Below are 20,923 nucleotides of genomic sequence, written 5' to 3'. Positions count from 1 at the left end.
CTGACAGAGGCACACAGGCACTTCTGGTTTGTTTCTAACAACTAATTTCCTTGCGTTTATTTCTCTGGTACCAAGATTTATCTTCATCCTCAATGGGAAATTATCAGCTTTTGTGTTTTAGGCACTCAAAGATGATCATTATTTATAGGCACAGTGTTACTGAGAGATTGGTGAGGATGACAAGGCAGATCCTTCCCCCTTGCAGTCTGTCATTCTTATGGTCACTTTCCTTTCAGGTGGGGTCATGAAGGGTACGGGCTAAAACTCAAATAACAAAGTGTCTGAAAGTAGCAAAAGCTATACAAGTGTAGCAACTATGTTTCTGTATCTCTGTTCATAGAGAACAAAACTTTCCTGGCTGAGACACCATGAAAATCCATAAACAGTTTCCTCTATAACTGAAATACAATTCACCTACAGTCTCTTCCTTCTATTAAAAAATAAAACCTTTTAACTCACTACTACTCTTTGTAAATCAAACTTGTCTATAAACACACTTTTATGAGATCTCAGATTCTATTTTCTAAGTTATGCACCAACCTCACACACTGTTTCCGCCTAATTGCTGGCAGGAAATGTGAACTACAGGAATGAAATAGGCAATGGCTAGAAATCTTGATTAAGTTTATTGGAAATATGGACTAAATAAGGCACTTTAATTAGTATCAGACAGAAGGATGAATTGATATCCAATACAGCACAAACTGTTAAAGCAATAAAATGTAGAAAACGTGTCTGAGGCATGATTTGCTATAATGATGGAGGAGATGAATCTCTTTCCTGTTGTGCAAGGTGACTTCAAGACAGAAGTAACCACACTGCTGAAAAGCTGCAGTTGGTCAGCACTCAGAAGACACATTTTAAAGGTAATCTTCCTCTGGGATACACGATAAATATAAATCATTTAATTCAATTTATAAGTTAATTCAGTGTTCATGAGGAAAGAGAAAGGCAGTATTTTAGCCAAATTTCCTTGTGGTCACAGTAATAAAGAGGACTGGAGGATTACTGTAATATTTTCTAACTTCTAGCATTTTAATTCACTTGAATTGTCCACTTACATGTTCCCTGTTATCAGAATCCCTTTACGAATACATCATAACTTAAATGAGAAACATCTGGGGCACCTGGGTGGCTCAGTCAGTTAGCTGTCGGACTTCAGCTCAGGTCATGATCTCGAGGTTCATGAGTTTGAGCCTCCTGTCGGGCTCTATGCTGACAGAGCCTGGGGCCTGCTTCGGATTCTGTCTCCCTCTCAGCTCCTCCCCCGCTCATGCTGTCACTCCCTCTCTCAAAAGTAAACATTGAAAAAAGTTTTGTTTTTTTTTTAATGATAAACACCCTATGAAAACCTATTTGTGAAAAGAGTTGTTAAAGTAACTACTGATATAAAAGTTAATTCATTTGATTGACCAAATACATAAGTATCAAATAAATCTTGTAGAAGTTATGCTAAATGAAAACGTCTGATATAAAAGAGTAAACAGTGCATGATTTCATTTATATGAAATGTCTACAAAAAAGAAAATTATAGCATTAGAGGTAGATGAGTGACTTCCTGGAACTGGCGTTTGGAACAGTGAAAACAGACATGCGGGACTTTTCGAAGTGATGGGTCTTAAAATTGAATTGAGAGTGGTGGCACCAGCTGGTAGCGGTACAAGCACATTTACTAAAAATCATCTACATGACAATGGAATAATTTTATGCTGTATAAATTTTACCTCAGTAAAACTTTTGTAAAAGACTCTGTAAAAAGAAGTAATATGGTATTCAGATTCCTAGGGCATGTGCACTCCCTCAAGGTTACATGAATTACTTCTGTCACAGGGCTTATGTCCCCCACCCCCACTTCTCATGTTGAGGCATTCATCCTCAAGATGCAAGATGGTGTTTGGAGTTAGGGCCTCTGGGAGGTAACCGAGTTTGAATGAGGTCATGGTGGTGATCGGTGTCTCCACTACATGAGGGTACGGGGAGAACTTAGCCATCTGTAAACCAGGAAGAGGGCCCTGAGCAAGAACCCTGCCTTGCTGGTGCCCTCATCTTACACTTTTAGCTCCAGAAACGTGAGAAATAAAGGCTTGCTGTTTAAACCACTGATTCTACAGTACTTTTATTGTAGCAGCCCAAATGGAGAAGTGTGGTGTCGCTCTAAGAAACAAATACCTAAATATCGGCAAGCAGCTTTGGAAGTGGGTCAAGGCTGTAAGAATTTTGAGGTGCTTGCTGGAGGAAGCCAATATTACACTGAAGAGATTCTAAAGGAAGTTCTGGTGAAGCTAAGAAGAGAGAATTATAATATTGGAGAATATATAATAATTATAAACAGAATGTTAATTAAAAAAATATGGATGGTAAAAAAAAAGATGGATGGTAAAACCAATTTTGAGGTGGTCTCAGTGGAAATGAGGAACATGTTATTGGAAACGGCAAGAAAGACGATCTTCATTATTAGCGGCAAAAACCTGGCTGAACTGTGTTCATGTTCTAGTGTTTTGTGAAACGTAGAACCTTCCATGAAGTGAACTGGAGATTTACCTGAGGAAGCGTCTAAGCTGAGCACTGAAGAGCAGCCTGGTTCCTCCTGACTGCTTACAGTAAAAAGTAAGAAGTGATCAGTGAATTAAAGACAGAATTATTCTGCAAAATGGTACCAGATGATAAAGAATTTAAAGACTCACCCTGTTCATATTACAAAAAATTGAGAAAGCATGGGCAGAAGAGAGCACTAATGGTGTGGGAGACCAATCATTTGCTAAGGAGAGAAGTATAAGTATGAACCATGAACCTCCTCAACCATCCCGGCAGGAATAATGCGCAACTAAAGGAGATGGAAAAAAATGAAGGAAGGCTGTTGAACTCCTTAGACCCTATACAGATGGTCCGTAGATTCAGCTTTGAACACATTCTAGTCTTCAAGGCAAGAGAGGAATGACTCCAGGAGTGGTTCAGAGATCTTGAGGACTGGCAATCCCAGCAGAGGCCTCTAGTGCAACAAGCCTGTAGGGCAGGGTGGGTGGGGGGCGGGACATGGGTTAGAGCTATCCCCACCCTCAGTTTCAAAGGGTAAGACCTCTTCCCAGCAGGATCTTGTGGATGGGGCCATCACCTTGGTTTCAACAGGCCAGATGGCAGCCACCAGAAGGCCAGGGGCAAAACACCCATCGAGCAGAGGCACACAGGCATGAGCACTGCCTTAGTGGTTCTACAAGGCAATGCACAGAACCAAAGGAGAGTGTTCTTGAGCCTTAATGTCTAAAGGAGTTTGTTTTGCCATTTAGATTTACTTGGGACTTGTCACTCACCCCTCTATTCCTCCTGATTTCCCTGGTTTTGAACAGGAAGATCTGGTCTGAGCCTCTTCCACTACTGTTCTTGGGAAGCATATAACTTACTTGAATGTTTCCCGGTTCACACCTGGAGAGGAATTCTGTCTCAGAATGGATCATAATTCGAGTTTCACTTGTATCTGATTTAGGGGATACTGAGATGAGACTTTGGCCTTCAGGCTTCAAAATTGATGATGGAATTAGTTAATTTCTCTGGGGCTGTCTGGATGGAATTAATGTAATTTGCAGGTGAAGCCATGAATTTTGAGAGGCCATAGGTGAAATGTGAAGGACTGAATGTGCACACCAAAAGTTCGTATGTTGAAGCTCTAATCCCTAATGTGAGAGTGTCCTAAGGTGAGGCCCTTGGGAGAGGACTGGATTTGGACAAGGTCATGATGGAAATGGTGCTCCTATAAGAGAAGATAAAGAGATGCAAGAGCTCACTGTCTACTATGTGATGATCTGGCAAGAAGGAGGCCTTGTGTTACCCAGAAAGAGGGCCCTCACGCCAGCACCTTGATCTTATACTTCCAGCATCCAAAACTGTGACAAATAACATTTGGTGTTTAAGCCACCCAGTATATGGTATTTCCACTACAATAGCCTGAACTAAGACACACAGATTAAATAAACTAACATAGCTAACATAAAAGAGCTTCCCAACCAGTGGGTGGTGACATACTCTTGTGTTTCCAATGGGTTTGAGGAGTGACTTCAATTCCCTCAGTCACTGAGGTGGTATGATACGATCTGAGGTTTGGATCTTCTTTACAGCTAGACACTACTTCCACTATTTATCATACAAATAACCCATGTCCCTGACTCAAGGCTCCTTGATGAATGAAAATGAAGAAAACGTATTGATATTTATGGGATGCTGAAACAGCAGTGCACAGAAGGAAATTTATAGCTGTAAACACCTGTATGAAGAAAAAAGACCTCAAAAACCTAACTTTCCCCCTTAAGACATTATAAAAAGAAGACCTAACTAAACCTAAAAGAAAAAGGACAGGAATAATGAAGATTACAATAGAAATTAATGCAAAAAAATGCATCAGTGAAACAAAAGTTTGGTTTTTAAACATCAGAAAAGATAAATTTTTAGCTAGATGGACTAAGAAAAAGACAGAAGATTCAAACCACTAGAATCAGAAATGAAAGAGGGAATACCTTATGGAAACAAAAAACATTATAAATGAAAAATATAAATAATTGTATGCCAGTAAATGAGATAACTTGAATGAAATGGACAAATTACTGGAAAGATCCCAAATACCAAAAGTGACAAGAAGCAGAGAATCCGAGTAGATCTATAATAAATAAAAAGACTGAATTGCTAATAGATAATTACCCATAAGGAAAAGTCCAGCCCCAGACAGCTTCACTTGTTTCTACCAAACATTTAAAGAATACCAATTCTTCATACTCTTCCAAAAATTCCAACAAAAATAAAAAGAAATAAAATGAGAGACCACTTTCAAACTCTATGAGGCCAATATAAAATCAGATAAAGAATTAACAAAAAAAGATATTAATTGACCACTCTTACATAGATGCAGAAGTTCTTAAACTACTGGAGGACTGAATTCAGTAACAAATAAAAAGAATTATACTTCATGAGCAAGTGCAAATTATGCCAAGAATGCAAAGTTGGTTTGACACCTGAATATTTAAAACATGTAATACACCAGATTATATAAAAAAAAAACAACAACCCTTATAATCATCTGAACAGATGGAGAGAAAGCATTTGACAAAATCCAAAACCTTTTAACAATGAAAACATTTAACAACCTATAAATAGAAAGGAACTACCACAAATTGGTAATAGACATCTACAAAAACTCCAGAGCTAGCATTATACTTGATGGTGAAAGATAAATTCTTTCCTACCAAAATCAGGAAGAATGCAAGGAGGTCTACTCCTGCCAATTCTATCCAATATTGCACTGAAGGAGACATGGCAATTAGGCAATCAATCAAATAAATAAATGGCATCCAGATCAGGTAGAAATACAATTATCACTATTTGCAAATGACATTTTATATAAAGAGAAATAAAATAAATCCAAAAAAACCCCATTAGAATAAAGTTCAGCAAGGGTGCAGCATAGAGCATATAAAAAATCAGTTATTTTTATATTTTATATATTTATATATTTTTTATATTTTTATATAGAAAAATCCCCAAATAATTTCATTTATAATAGCACCAAAAATAATAAATTACTAGGAATAAATTTAACCAAAGAAGTGCAAAACTTACACTTTGGAAACAATAAACTATTATTAAAAGAAACAAAAGACCTAAATAACTAGGAAGACATTACATGTTCATGAATACGAAGACTCAACACTGCTAAGACTGCAATACTCTCCAAATGGACCAGATTCCACACAATCTCTATCAGAATCTCAGCTGGAGATATTTGCAAAATCTTTGCAGAAAATGACAAATTCACCCTAAAGGTGAATGGAAATTCAGAATAGCCAATATAATCTCAGAAAAGAATGTCACTGGAAGACTACCACTCGTGATTTAAAACATCATACAAAGCAAAAAAAAATAAAAACACACTTTATACAAGGCAATGGTAATCAAAATAATGTGGTACTAGCAGAAGTACATCAATGAAATACAAGTGAGGTCCCAGAAATAAACCCATGTATGTATCTATGGTAAGGTGATTTTCAAGAGTAACAAGAACACAATCAAAAAGGAATAGTTTCTTCAACAGAAGAACTGTACAACTGAATTGCGAAATGAAATGAGAAGTTGAACCCTTTTATCGTATTGTGAACAAAACTCAACTTAAAATGCATCAATGACCTAAATGTAAAAGGAAAAACTATGGAAGTCTTAGGAGAAAAACATGGGGATAAGTCTCTGAGACTATGACTGGGCACCAGATTCTTGGATAGGACAACAACAGCACCAACAAGCAACAACAAAAAAATAAACTGAGCAATAGCAAAAGGCAATAACAAGGAAATAAAAGTATAATACACATAATAGGAGAAAACATTTCCAATCATATATATAAGGATTTAGCATCTAGAATATGAAAATAGCTCTTACAACCAAAAAGAAAAATAACTCAGAAAAAAAGGGGGGCAGGGAGCAAAAGATGTGTATAGACATTCCTCTAAAGAAAATCTACAAATAGCTAATCAACATATGAAAACATGCTCAACATCATTAATTAGGAGGAAAGTGTAAATCAAAGAAACAGGAGATACCACTTCACTCCTACTAGAAGAACTGTGTATCTGGCAAATAAATACTGGTAAGAATGTGAAGCAATTGAAACATGTATACATTGATGGTAGGAAAATAAGATGGTGCAATCACTGTGAGAAGCAATTTAGTGGAGCCTCAAAAATCTAAAAATAGAATTACTCTAGGATCCGGCATATCTACCCCTATATATATATATATACACACACACCTAAAACCTTTGAAAACAGGCACTCAAACAGAGATTTGTACAACTTTAGTTATAGCATTATTCATAATTGCCAAAAGGTGGAAACCCTAGCATCAAAAATCTAGATGAATGGTGAAACAAAATGTGTATACACACATTCTCTCTAGACTAATATTCAGCCATTAAAAGGAATGAAGTTCTGATCCATGCTGCAAGATGGGAGAACCTTGAAAACATTATGTTAAAGGAAAGAAGCCAGTCATGAAAGAGCACATAGGATTCTATTTATATGAAATGCCCGGAATCGGCCAATCTACAGAGACAGAAAGTGACGTAGTAGTTGCTCAGGACGGGGGGAACTAAGACTGACAGGAAAGAGGTACAGGGTTTCTTTTTGACGTGATGAGCATGTTCTAAAAGCGCTGATGGTCGCACAATTCTGTGAATACACTAACACAGCTGTCCTTTAAAACAAAAACCAAGCCTCTCCCTGGACTCCATATGCCTGGCCAAAACTGGCCCCTATAGATTTCCTTCTATCTCCACAGCCTTCTTTTAGGTTTAGAGAATCTCTTAAAAGAGTTGTTTATCCTCATTATTTTTACCTCATTGTCATAATGTAACTCAACTCTGTTTGCCTGCAGGAGTAAATACTACACCCTTAAATATTTACTATGACTCAGTCATAAAAAATAAGTGCAAACAACTGAACTAGTAAGTTCTGACAGCCTCCTGGCTATTAGAAGATCAAATAGGACAAGATATCTGCCCCTTTCTCAAGGGAAAACACTACAAAGCGAACAGATGAGAAACACATTAGTCTAAAAATTAAAATGAGCCAGAAAATATCTGCTTCATATTGGGTTATCTAAAAGATTTGCTCAGCAAGTGAGGTTTATGTTCAGAATCTTAATATCAAGGATCCAGCCGTACAAAGGCAAGAAAGTAGGCAGGCAGAGGGGAAAAAGCAAGTTCAATGGTAACAGACAGAGATGTTTAAGGAACTGCATGAAGTCTAGTAACTGACCAGGGGAACAGAGGGTCAAGGCAAGGTCCCAAAGGTAATGAGGGGCTGGTCAGGGGCAGACTTGTATGGCTTTTTATAAGGAAGGGTGAGAAGTTGCAAATTGCTTCTTTCTCCATCTACTCTGTGCACATCTGTCCTGTTACACTTCAATTTGTGTCCCCACCTAAAACTGCCTGCCTGCCTACAGTAAATGAAAGGTTTTATTCACCACTATCTAACCATACCTAGCCAGGATCTGAACCAATGTTTCCTGTATGATTAGGCCCATCATCATGCTGTGATGAGACAAAAATCCTAAATCCTGAGGAAGGGGAAAAAAAATTCTCTTCCACAGGCAGTGTACAAATGACAGCCAGGCAATTTTCACTCAAATTCCTCAGACTAGCCTGGTTATTTCTTCCAGAGACTGTAATGTTTCCCAAGTTTCAGCTAGTTAAAAAGAACATCTTCCAAACTTAATTAAACTCATTCCCAGAATTTGAAACATAAAATTGCCAGCAAAGAACAGCTTTAGCTTCTCTGATTACCATGTGGTTGTCATTAACTAGTTCTCTAACTCAAGGCTATTCCCTAAATGTTCTAATACAGTATGCAAAATTGTATCCACCTCAACATAATCAGTGTTAGAATATATGGAAATCGAAAACCTATTAAGTTACCATTCTAGAAACTGAAATAGGATCAAGCACTACCTTTTAAACAAAACTTGTTAACACATGTTTTCCTTTTAAATGACTTACCAACATTTAATTGCCTAATAATTAGCTTCTCATTTGCATGTTAGATTTTCCATTTGTACTACACAGGGATTCTGCTACAGTTCTAATTACGGCATCCTTGTCTAGAAAGGCATACGATAATTCTAGCACAGTTCGGACAAGCCTAGCCAAGTAACAGTTTGAGTATAAAACCACACAATGCTGCAAATAAATACACCAGGTTTCTTTGGAAGGGGAGAATTTTTTTTTTCCCCCCAAGTGGCTTACTGTGGCCTTGAGGCTTCAGCCTGGTCTGTCTGTAGTTTTTCTCCTCCTTCCACTTCCATTGTACAATAAACAATTCGATTGGGAGCAACAGACTTCAAACCTTGAACTTCCATGATGACAATCTAAAAAGTAAAAAATAAATAAATAAATAAATGATACATCAGGTTGGTGGCATTTAGCAATACACAGAGATAGCAGCATCGACTACAATTAGAATGCCCAATTAAACAAATTATCTGGTAACGATGGTACTTTATCTTCCTTATAACCCACCTGCATTCATGGAAGGTATAATAAATAACCTTCTGAAGAAGTCTAACATTGACGAAATCTCTCCTGCCAGCTATTAAAGTAAGGTAAAATGTCTAGATATAAGCCCTAGTGAATGAATAAGTGAGGTACAAACTGAGATCCTTAAAAAAATGGTGGCAAGTTTGCAGCAGGTAAAGCAGAATGACAATGAAAATTCAGTGAAGGTGCTAAAATGAGAAGGAGACGAGTTCCACGTGAAGTGAAATGCTACCTGAGGGGTGCACATCATGATCATACCAATTCAATCAGTAGGGGACATCATCAGAACTTTCTATATTCACTTATTTCAGATGCCTAAAAATATTTATAAAAGAATATTCATCATAGCAAATGTATATATGATGCAATTGGAAACTTTAACTTGCCAGTTAAGATCTTCCTACTAACTTGACAAGGAAAAAAATGACTTTTCCAACCATTAAAAATATGTGCTAATTTGAGGCAGTACACTGGAAAAAGGTAGAAGCTGATATTATTTTATGCATCTGTAACTCCTGGAAAAAGGAGAAACAATTTTTTTCAAGTGATCTTTTTATATTTATATAAAAGGCTATTGATCTTAAAACATTGTAACCTAATGTTTTCACTGGGTGTACACATAAAATATATTTGCTATAGTTTTTTTCAACCAAAACTTGTATCCTAACGTTTCCTCAGTTCTCAAATCTCATAAAATATATTCAATGGCATTTTATAATATGCACATTCATGTCTTTATTGATCTCATGTTGTATTTGCACAAACAAGATTAATAGCATTCATGCCATGTAGCTACCAAAATATCCTCTAAAATCATGCATTGATCATTTAATGCATTATTAAAGTCATTACCCTTTTCATTGAGTTGTGATATGAATCTGGAGGCAAAAGGTCTTAAAAAAAAAACAACAACCCTATTTTTCCTTTCACTCTCCAGCACAACAGAAGGATTATGTTCATAAATACAGATGCCAAATATTTTTCATGAAAAAATAGGAAACTAATCACTAAAAAGGTCAAACTCTGAACCATTTTCCTTCCTCAATCAAGACTTCTGTCATTTTATTGCAATGAAACACATACCAAGGCACGAATAAAAATAAGGACTTAATTGAAAACAGACTAAGAACTAAAGATAACAGAAATATCTTTCACCGTTGCTCCAATACATTCAAGGAAGTTAAAGTATAGCACTTCATCTCGTTGATGGAAAGTAAACAAAAGAAGGTATATGTTCTTAACGAATCAACTTTGTTGTTAGTCATTTTGAAACTCACTAGAACTAAGCAGAAGCTGAGAAAAAGAGATATGTAACCATACCAATCAAAAGCCAACTCCACACGGACTTACCACCATGATCCTAATGACTTTTTTTTTTGGTCATTTAAAACATTTTTTTAAGTGTGAGAGAGACCGAGCATGCACAAGAGAGACCAGAGACATAGGCAAAGAGAAAATTCCAAGGAGGCTCCTCTCTGTCAGAATAGAGCCCAATGTGGGGTTCATTCTCACTAACTGTGAGATCATGACTGAGCTAAAACCACAAGTCAGATGCTTAACCGACTGAGCCACCCAGGTGCCCTGACCCCAATGACTTAATAAAATTTTTGGAAGGTTAATTAAAATATGTGAAGCAACAGAATCATGTACACATGATAAACTAGAAATGTTTTGGTTCCTATTTGGGAATATGCTTATTTGCACTGCATCTCTTTCTACAGTATGTTTAATAGTCAAAGTGCAAAAGAGAAGAAAGGAGGCATCTGCTTAACGCTATTTCTATCACCTCTACTACAAGCTACTGTAAACAGGACCTCCTGAAGCATACAACTCGGGAAACCATTTTCTGCTCTGCAAAACAATACTCCCATCTGTGCCAGGAAGGTTTTATTCTGCAGAACTGCCACTTTCAAAAGAAGGAACTTCTGTTTGGAATCCATACGTATAAATAAAACAACACGATTCTATAGATCTGATTTCCAAAAGGAATAAAAAAAAAAAAACCCCACACACAGCTAGTCTCAATCATTAATGATAAAGACAGTCCAGAATCCCATGGACCATCAACTAACCTAATTTTAGATACCTGTTTCGACCAATTCCCTACAAAATTTGATAATGCAACTGCACAAAATAAAACTACTCTAAATTCCGTCTTCTCTTTCCCAATCTGTGACTGATATAATAAAGATAAAATATATGGAGTTATTCTAGAAGCAAAAAGAAGGGAGGCATGAACAAAATATAAAACTTGGTAGCATACTTCTGAATAATGCATTGTCCACCGAGTCCTGTGGCACTTGGGCCTGGGCAGATTTGAGAAAACAAAGCTGAGCAGTATCTGGGGACCATATACTCCAGAGAAAGAAGACACGGGGTCTGCAAGACTAAAACCAGGGAAAATCAACTGTTCTCATGCCAGTGACCACCATTTCTCGTCTTCCAACAGGCAGACTCAACTTCATAGATGAACATCTATTGTCCTCCCCTTACTTGGATATTTAATTTTAAAATCCCATTGTATGGCTTACAGTTTTGTGGGTTAGCTGGTCTCTTGCTTTAGTATTCTCTCTGAAGGCTTCATGAATGGAGAGAGCTAAAAGTAATCACATGTGGCTAACTGCTGCTTTTTGAACCATCAAAGTCCCCAATTCAATCAATATTTATCAAGTTAACTGTATAGCAGGCAGTGTTTTACGTTAGTGTGATACCGCAGTAAAAACAAAGACCTCAACTTCCCATAGCTTTCATTGTAGAATATGTCAGTTAATGAATAATAAGTATAATAACTGAATTATATAGTAGGAGGTAAGAGCTGTGGCAAAAAATCAGCTTGAAAACAGAATAGGAAGAGTGTGAGAAAAGAGCAGTCAGTAGCAATTTTAAAGAGGCTGATAAAATGTGAGTTTTTCAAGTCTGCACTTATCCCTGAAACCCAGACTTCAGTTCCTAGAAAAAACTTTTCCCATTAGACCAATTCTAAGCTTGACTGATGAAATGTGAGACCCTTAAATTCAATTAACTGCTTGCCTTTCAGGATTTTCTTAGGTTGAGAAGCAAAGCTTGGATAATGGGGCGGGGTAATTATGGAGTTTAGCAAGGCTGAGGTCAGAGGCCCTGGGGACAGAGAGGGACCTAGAGGTCTACAGATGCATACTGCGGACGTAGTCTGCACTGAATGTGATCTCATTTTGTTGTTGGACACACATTTCCTATTTATAATACCGGGGGCATCACGAGAAAGATCTGTATTATGCCATGGATGGAAAATACCTGCCTTATATACCCACAGCAATAGAGAACATCAAAATAATTGTGTAAGTATGCAAGCTTCTCAGAACACACAAAATGAAGTTTTAACTCCTATTCTCCCCCTAAAACCCTTTCATTATTAACTGAGCAGCCCTGTTTACGACACGGGCAATGGAGCAGAGAACAGTGTGTGGTTTCACACCGACACTAACTCACAAACATAATTTTGTTTTTAAAAGGGAAAAAAGTTCATAAGAGCCAATTATTTACAACTGTTCAAAATTTTTTAAAGAATAGAGAAAAGAAAAGGTGTTTTGAACGGTTTCCAGCTCTGCACCTTTATATAATGGTAGATTTATACATGGCAAAAATAATTTGCTTTACAAGTTATATTACAATGAAGTAACTCATTTTATTTCATACAAAGTTGTATGGAAAAAAAAAAAAACCCCAAACTCAGCACATTATTTCTTGGTCAGTAGGAAAATGGAAACAGTTATGCTAAGAAAATTCTGCATGTAAGATACTGCAGAGTTTCCCATTAAATATCTCTTTAAGATATTGAAGAGATGGAGAAGAAACCCAGTAATGCCAAAAGACTCAGAAGAAACACAATGATGGCAAAATCGTTAGGGAACGCCAGAACTGAGGCTTGAGTCAAAAGAAAACCTATTTTGATTCTGATAGTACATTTAATCTGTTAACCTACACAGAAATCATTAGCCCTGAAGTCTAGAAAAAGAGAGGCAGTTGACTTATCCTCAAGCCTAAATTGTGGAGTCAAGAACAAAAGCACACATTTGCTTTTTCGGCCACAAACTCAGCAAGCCAAGAGTAAGAAGTACCAACAGGGAAATTTAAAATGGTACTTCCTAAGACTCCATGTACTTTTCTCCATCAATCCACAGAGTCAAAGAGCAGTACTGGGTACCAGCAAACAGACAATTTAACAGTGCAAGGAAGGAGTTAGGATTTTTAATTTTCGAGAGAGCTATAAATTTAAGCTTGATGCTATACATGTGTGTTATGTATAAATGCATAAACATATCACATGGATTAGCTCAAATACACAGACTAGCAATGAAAAAATGTAATGATGAAAAACATCAGCAAGTGGTTGTGGTAATAAGTCTGTATCAGTATCTAGTTTCCAGTGAACTGTATAGAAGGGATGAAACTCTGAAATCTCAGGAAACACAGTATTATTTATCTTTTTTAAAGTTTATTTTTGAGAGAGAGAGGAAGAGCACACGTGCACACTCACGAGAGAGGGTGGAGTCTGTGAGCAGGGAAGGGGCAGAAAGTGAAGGAGAAAATTCCAAGCAGGCTCTGCATTATCAGTGCAGAGCCCAACACAGGGCTTGACCCAGGAACCAGGAGATCATGACCTGAGCCAAATCAAGAGTCAGACACTTAAACTGACAGCCACCCAGGTGCTCCCCGGGGAACACAATTTTAAATGCATGACATCTGCTTCTGTTCCTTAAAATATTATCTATAATGAAAATGGACATCCTGGAAAGGAAGAACTCTCTACTTATCATCTATATTCACCCAATACTGTGTTTCAAAGCTGGATGGTGTGACTTGATTTCAGAAAAACACAAGTGAGGTAGATTAAAAACACAGCTAACCCAAAGCCTGAAAGCAATTACCAAATTACAGAGCATCAAATTTTGTGTTTAAAGAGTGCTTTGGTGTTTAACTTTATCAATAAACTTACACCAGCCTAGCTGGCACAAAAAGACCTGCCTTAAAACTTAGTATTTTATTATTTAATCCTAAAACTGCCGTTATGTTTAAAGAGCAATTTGCATTAATTTGCATTCACAACCTGATTGTCTAGCAAATGAAGAATGTAACTTCATCAAAATATATTACACTGCTTTAAATTCAGAAAGTTACCATGAAGGTCAGCAGAAATTATTTTGCAGCCCCATTTAGGCTGTCAGAGGTGAGCATGGGATAAAGCCACTTACCTCTAAGGTGAATGACAGGACGACATCAGATTTTGACAGCTGAATCTCATTCTCATCTCCTATGTCCAAAAAGGCAGAATTCTGAGAACGTTTTAATTTTTGTAATTTAAATTCTGGACCACCTTTCGAAACTGGAAGACTTTCCAAATTGGCCATTAGCAAGTTCACTGAAGATCGCAACTCTTCTATATACATACTCTCCATTTCTTTTGCTATAAATTTGGGGAAGTTTCTTTCCTTGAAAATAATTTTAAAATGACAATGTTATAAAAGACATATTTCAATTTTATCATAAACGATAACATGGTGTATGTATTTGACTCTCTTAGAAACTGTGATACTCAATATAAATGCATCTACCCAAAACTTTAGTCTCCAGCTTTCAAAATTGTCAGGCTTTAGCACTTTTGATGATGTCTACCTTATATCCCTTGTTTAGGATCATCATGATACAAAATGAACAGCATTTTCATATTAACTTTATTTTTGATAAGGTTTTGCTTAAAGAAAATCTGAAAACTTACATGAAAGAAAACTTAGTGTCTAGATCAATATTAATTAGCCACAGTTAACTTTGAAATGCTTGGAGTAATTGGTTGGTAAGAAAAATATTCAGTATACAATACAGTTTTCAATGCCTTGCCTGTTAGGAAACAAACATTTTAAATATCTCTATTACCACAGATGTGTAATATTAACAGCAGATCCTTTTTATAAAATCAGCATTTAAATTAATTAATATTAAGTATCAATATGATTATTTCTAGAATTTTCACATCACACAAATGTGGCCAATCTCTTACAACGATAAATTTGGTTTTTTAGGAAAGGTTTAGAAAATTTTAAGTTTAAAGCAAAAATGCCAACTTATGAATAGAGCCGTACATATATAAAAGAATAGTATCAACTTAGAAGAATCATTTTCTTTCTGATCACATGAGCATTGCCATTCGGTCCTGCAGTCGATCTCTGCAATTCAATCCCTGTAATCAGATGTTGGTTTCTTTCACCCCACAAAAAGGACATCCTAAATGCTGGTATTTAAAAAGATATTGACAGGTACTGTCAAATTGCCCTTACAAAAGATTATGCCCATTCATATCCCTACAAACAGCAAAATGAGGCTTCCTTTCACTACTGGTTTGGTTTTTTTTGTTTTGTTTTTTTTTTTTACTGTTTTATTTATTTCTGGGAGAGAGAGACAGTGTGAGCAGAGGGGGGTCAGAGAGAGAGAGGGAGATACAGACTCTGAAACAGGCTCCAGGCTCTGAGCTGGCAGTCAGCACAGAGCCCGACGCGGGGCTCGAACCCACGAACCGTGAGATCATGACCTAAGCGAAAATCGGACGCTTAACCAACGAAGCCACCCAGGCGCCCCTAATGCTTAATTTATTTCTGAGAGAGAGAGAGTGTGAGCAGGAGAGGATCAGAGAGAAAGGGAGATACAGAATCTGAAGCAGTCTCCAGGCTCTGAGCTAGCAGTCAGCACAGAGCTTGATGCGGGGCTCAAACCCACGAACTGTGTGATCATGACCTGAGCCAAAGTCAGACTCTTAACCGACTGAGCCACCCAGGCGCCCCCTACTACTGGTTCTTTTTTAACCTTTGACAATTTGGCATTAGCTCTTCCCTTAGAGATAGAGTTTATAATGATCTCAAGTATGACGTACCATGTTGACTACTATACAAAAGAGGCTGGGAATGAAAGCCTAAAGTAGCCACCTTTCAAACAGCTGTTTAATGCTCCAGAAAAGCAGTGCCTTTCTTACAGTTTCCCTGGGCATCAGAGCCTAACCTATGAAACTCTCGTCTCTGGGATACCTGGAACACAGCCAGAGTGCTCTGGTCAACCAGCACCTCACCTGTGACTCACATGCCCTAGTTTGTTCAGGAGATGGAAAGCAACACCTGGCACCACTTCACAAATCAGTCCCAGTGTCCCGAGCCACCTGTTTCTCATCTCCCCCAATAGAACCTTCACATACTTCTTTTAACACAATTTACATATAATCAATATTAAAATTGCATATTTATTATCACATGGTAATTAAACATCCACATTCAGAAGTAACTTTTGTAAGGAAGATTTTTAAGTACCCTTTCAACATCCCTCTAGAGTCGGAAGCAACATCCCACAACAGTCAGTTTGCAGTTCCAGGAAAACACATAGCCATTCAGTTACAGAATACCCTGGTTTCCTTTGTTGGGGGGGAAAATGTTTTGGAATGGTTTCTCAATGTATGTAAAAGAAAAAGAAAACTACAAGCAAAATAAGCCGTAAAAATAGATTTATAGATTTGTGCACTGACTTTGAAAACTGTTATGAAAAGTAACCAAAACTTAGAAATAAGGTAAAGGGGTGAGGAGGGAAGGTCCTTTTAATGTCCTGTATGGGTAAAAGGCATCCAAGGCTCATCTGAGGAAATATACTTAGTTCAATTTACTGTTTATTGATGGAAAGTCTCAGGGGCACCTGGTTGGCATGATCTCTCAGTTCGTGAATTTGAGTCCCACATCAGGCTCTGTGCTGACAGCTCAGAGCCTGGAGGCTGCTTCAGATTCTAGGTTTCCATTGCTCTCTGCCCGCACTCCCCCACTTACGCTCTGTCTCTCAAAAATGAATAAACATTAAACAAATTTTTTTTAAGTCTCAGTGAAATTACACATTACCTTACAGAATTTTGTCTGGAAAAGATGCAAATAATGTGTGTCTAGTGAATAAGATAAACTAACGGTTATAGTTTAAAACTTTGTTGGAAATTAATCACTTTCAGATCTAATCCATGAATCTCATTTTAACCTTGGCTAAAAGCACCTAGTTTTATTATGTTCTTGAGGATAGTTTTAGCATATAACTAGCTGGCACATGCATTATGCTTTCAATGAAATGTTTACTGTGTTCATTTTATATTTGTAGGAGTCATAATTTTGGCTTTAAAAATTTTTTATTTTAGCAAAGCAAAAAAAAAAAATGTATCTTCTCTGAAAGTCTGCATGCACCAATGATTTTCAGTCAAATATTTAAGCTGATATTTTATGGAAACCTTAGCATTAGCATGAAAAAACCCTACTCTTATTTAGCTTTAGTTAAAAACACTTCATTCACTATCACTTTTTAAGGAGGAGACTGGCAGGAATCACCGAAAGTGACGGTTTTATCAGCATTTTCCAACTTTCATGCTCTGAGGCTTATTAATGGTATTTCATCAACTGTATTTAGCCTGCTTATGTTACTTACCTCTTTCTTGGAAACAAAATCAAGGGTACTTCAGGCAACTACACATGTTAACCTTGATCTGTTAAATTAGAGAGGAGTCAGAAATGGGTTATTCTCTAATTTAACTGTGAGTTACTCTTATGAACCATGGTTTAAAAGTTCTAATTTACTCGCTCATTAGCAGCACTAACACACGATACATGTGAAAGTGTTTGCTCCATAAAAAAAATTCTCCGTATTCAAATTTAGTCACTTTTTAAGTACTCCTAACCTTCACTAGAGGAAGCCTGGACCAGACTAGTAGGTGGAAGATGGAGACAGCTGTCAGATTCTAGCAATACTTTGAAGACAGATGCAAATGGGTTTTCTAATAAATGTGTCATAAAGGACGAGAAAGAGAAGGGAGTCAGAGATGGTTCCAAGTTTGTTTGGTATAACCAAAAAAGACAGTACTGCCCAGAACTGGCCAAAGCTGACCACTTAACTGGAGATGTTAAGCTCCCTCCCCGCCTCCACACTCCTGACTCCACCTTGTCGTTCTTTTCTAAATAGCAAATGATCACCAATATAATTCAGTTACATGGAACGCTTACTGCTTATTGTGGGGGTCTCCCAAATGCAAGCTCCATCAGGGGAGGGAAGAAATACTTTTGTCTGGTTTTATTCCAAGACAACTACACATTTGTCTGGATGTATTCCAAGCACCTACAACATTGCACAGCTATTTTAGCAGGTGTTCAATAAACATTTATTCACTGCATCTCTGGATGGAAAACTTCAGGCTCCAAAAAGTTAAATAAACTCGCCTAATGTTCTATATCTAGGAAACAGCAATCATGGATTTGCCTACAGGTTTTTCTGGGTCAGTCCACACCTTTCCTACTACTTCCATATTATACCTTGGCTAAAGTATTAAGTATTTCTATCCCTTCAAAGAGATTGCCCGGGGGCTTGCTATTATATTGTATTATGAAGTGTGGTAGGAAGGGTTACTGGTGACGAATGATTAACTAAGGGATCACATTTCTGGATTTTTCAGATTGAAGAGTCAGCTGGGCCCAAGAGAGCAAACTAGGTTCTGGAGTCAAAAGACCAGGGGTTGAGGCCAGCCTCCCCTGCATGTTGTTGTGTAATCTTGAGGTCAATAATCTTCCCTCGATCTCAATCTCCTGGTCTATAAAATAGATTCATTATATCATCTGCCCTTGTAGGTTCACAGGATTATTATAGAGATACAGTGCAACAAGGTCAGTAATTATAATTAGTATTATGAATATTTTATGAAGATGGCTTACCATTGGTGAAATTAAAGTAGAAAGCAATAAAACATGTTCTATCTGCTAGGTCAATTTATTCACCAAAAGGCATTTTATTTTTAGTGGCATTTTCCCCCTTTCCAATACCACTGGCTTCATTTTCTTCTCCACACTTTATTTTTTAATATTTTTTTGTTTTGAGAGACAGACAGACACAGACATACAGTGGGAGTAGAGGAGGGAGAGTGAGAATCCCAAGCAGGCTCCAAGCCGGAGGCTCCAGGCTGGAGCCTGATATGGAGCTGATCTCAGGAACCATGAGATCTTGACCTGAGCTGAAAACAAGAATCAGGTGTTTGCTTAACCAACTGAGCCTCCCAGGTGCACTGTCCTTCTCCACACTTTAATGTGTCAATGTTTGTGATGAGATCACCGGGGTGCCATCAAAGAGAACTCTCTGTAGGTGCATCACTGACCCTTCTCAAGTCCAGAGGTTATAAGCCCACCCTCTCCTCCCCACGCCTGGACGTGAGAAAACACCCAAGGCTCTCCTGTTTCATTCCTCTCAAGAATTTCATTTAAACTTTATTCTAAAGCATCATATCTTGGGCCAAGCTCTTGCAAAAGCAAATCCAATTTGTGACAATGTGCACAGTCTCAGGTACGACCCACATACACCTAGGCCATCTACAAGAGCAGTTCACAGGCCCAGAGTCCTGACCCACAGGGTCTGCAAGATCTCTCTGGATTCTCTCCTGGCTTTGGGTCTTCTAGAAGAGCAAAGGTCATTCCAGTCAGTTTCCAATTCAGCTGAGGGTTTTGGGGAAAGTGTTTTCTTCTCTAAAGTTTCCAACAGCTTTACTTTACTGGACTTCCATGCTATGAATCTGACATTTTAATCTCTGGAATGATGTAGCGCCTCTTCAGATACCCAGATGACAGGAACATGGCATGCTGTCCTTTAACCACTGCCCTTTGCGTGGACGAAACTCTTCAGCTCCCAATTCGCACCATCCTATGTTTTCATTCATCTGGAGATACTTCCTCAGCTATCTCTGACTTGCTTCTCACCATTTACTCTCCTCTCTGCTACCCAAGTTTCTCTCAATTTTCTCTACTTTTCTATTTATCTCCAATTTCTCAACAACCTCCCTACTTTTTAGTTTAATAGACTTTAAGATAAACACAGTATTAGCATTCTTAAAGCTTATACATTATTCATAAATATATTTTTCTTTGCAAAAACAAAGACATTTAAATTGTTAAAATCAGCAGAGGATAGATGTTCTTCAAGTGCTGGGAGAGTTCACTATCTTGATTTGCAAGGTGCTCACAGAGTGTATGCACACATATGTTCACTGAGCTGTCAACTACATATCTGTATACCTTACTGTAGGATATACCTAAATTTTAAAGAAATGAAGAAAAGGCCCTCAATAAGGAGGATTCTTCAGAAAGACAGAGAGGGAAAGGAAGAGTCTACCACCAAATATTCAAAGTTTTGCTTAGCAGAGGGGGAAAAGACGGAAAAAAATCATTCTCAGATCAACAGCCCTATAACTTCAAGTCTACTGATAAAGACTAAATTTTCTCTTACCACTAATAAATTAATCCATCAATTTACTAAAGAATGAGGCAGATAATAAAGTTCCATGATCTCCAAAAAGTCTTAAGAAGAAATTCATGGTTTTTGTTTGAAACTTATTTACATTACAGAAAAACATAGTGACTGCACAAAATAAAACATTATATTGAATACATGATCTGAGAGACTTTTTACAAAAAATTTCAAGCTGTATCTTTCATCCATTCAAAGATTAGTTGACTCCACTATATGCCAATCACTGAGTTGGATACTTTAGAATATGTGACTTCACATATTTCACAGGGACAGTATTTTACTACCTGATTATGTTTAGTCCAATATTAAAATTCTTCTAAATCTGTCAGTTTGAGAAAATCAGCTGTTGCTTTTAGAATAATCTACCAAAGTTACTGAATTTAAATATGTCCTACCTGTAAGGAAGGATCTGCAAAATAGAGACTATATTCCATTTAGACAATATGGATTCAGATACTTGGGCTTAAGAAGTATGCACATAGAGAAAAAAATAATAAAATTAAGCTGCATTTATCTATACAAAACTTTTTC

General features: G+C 37.3%; 1 protein-coding gene across 5 annotated transcripts in view; it reads right to left on the bottom strand.

Annotated features, from left to right (window-relative positions):
* The window catches only part of CADPS2 (calcium dependent secretion activator 2), a 397,782-nt gene that overhangs the window by 293,227 nt on the left and 83,632 nt on the right, over positions 1-20,923 (bottom strand). For all 5 annotated transcript variants that reach the window (XM_077773241.1, XM_077773245.1, XM_077773242.1 and 2 more), the window contains exons 4-5: positions 14,299-14,535; positions 8,777-8,898 (exon numbers count right to left, since the gene is read on the bottom strand). In XM_077773241.1, the coding sequence (XP_077629367.1) occupies positions 8,777-8,898; positions 14,299-14,535 (359 nt within the window). The remainder of the gene's footprint in view (positions 1-8,776; positions 8,899-14,298; positions 14,536-20,923) is intronic.

The sequence above is a fragment of the Crocuta crocuta genome, unplaced genomic scaffold (assembly GCF_008692635.1).
Source record: "Crocuta crocuta isolate KB4526 unplaced genomic scaffold, BGI_CrCroc_1.0 scaffold16, whole genome shotgun sequence".
Taxonomy (NCBI): domain Eukaryota; kingdom Metazoa; phylum Chordata; class Mammalia; order Carnivora; family Hyaenidae; genus Crocuta; species Crocuta crocuta.
The sequence above is the reverse complement of the archived record's forward strand: the minus strand, read 5'-3'. Positions and strand labels throughout refer to the sequence as shown.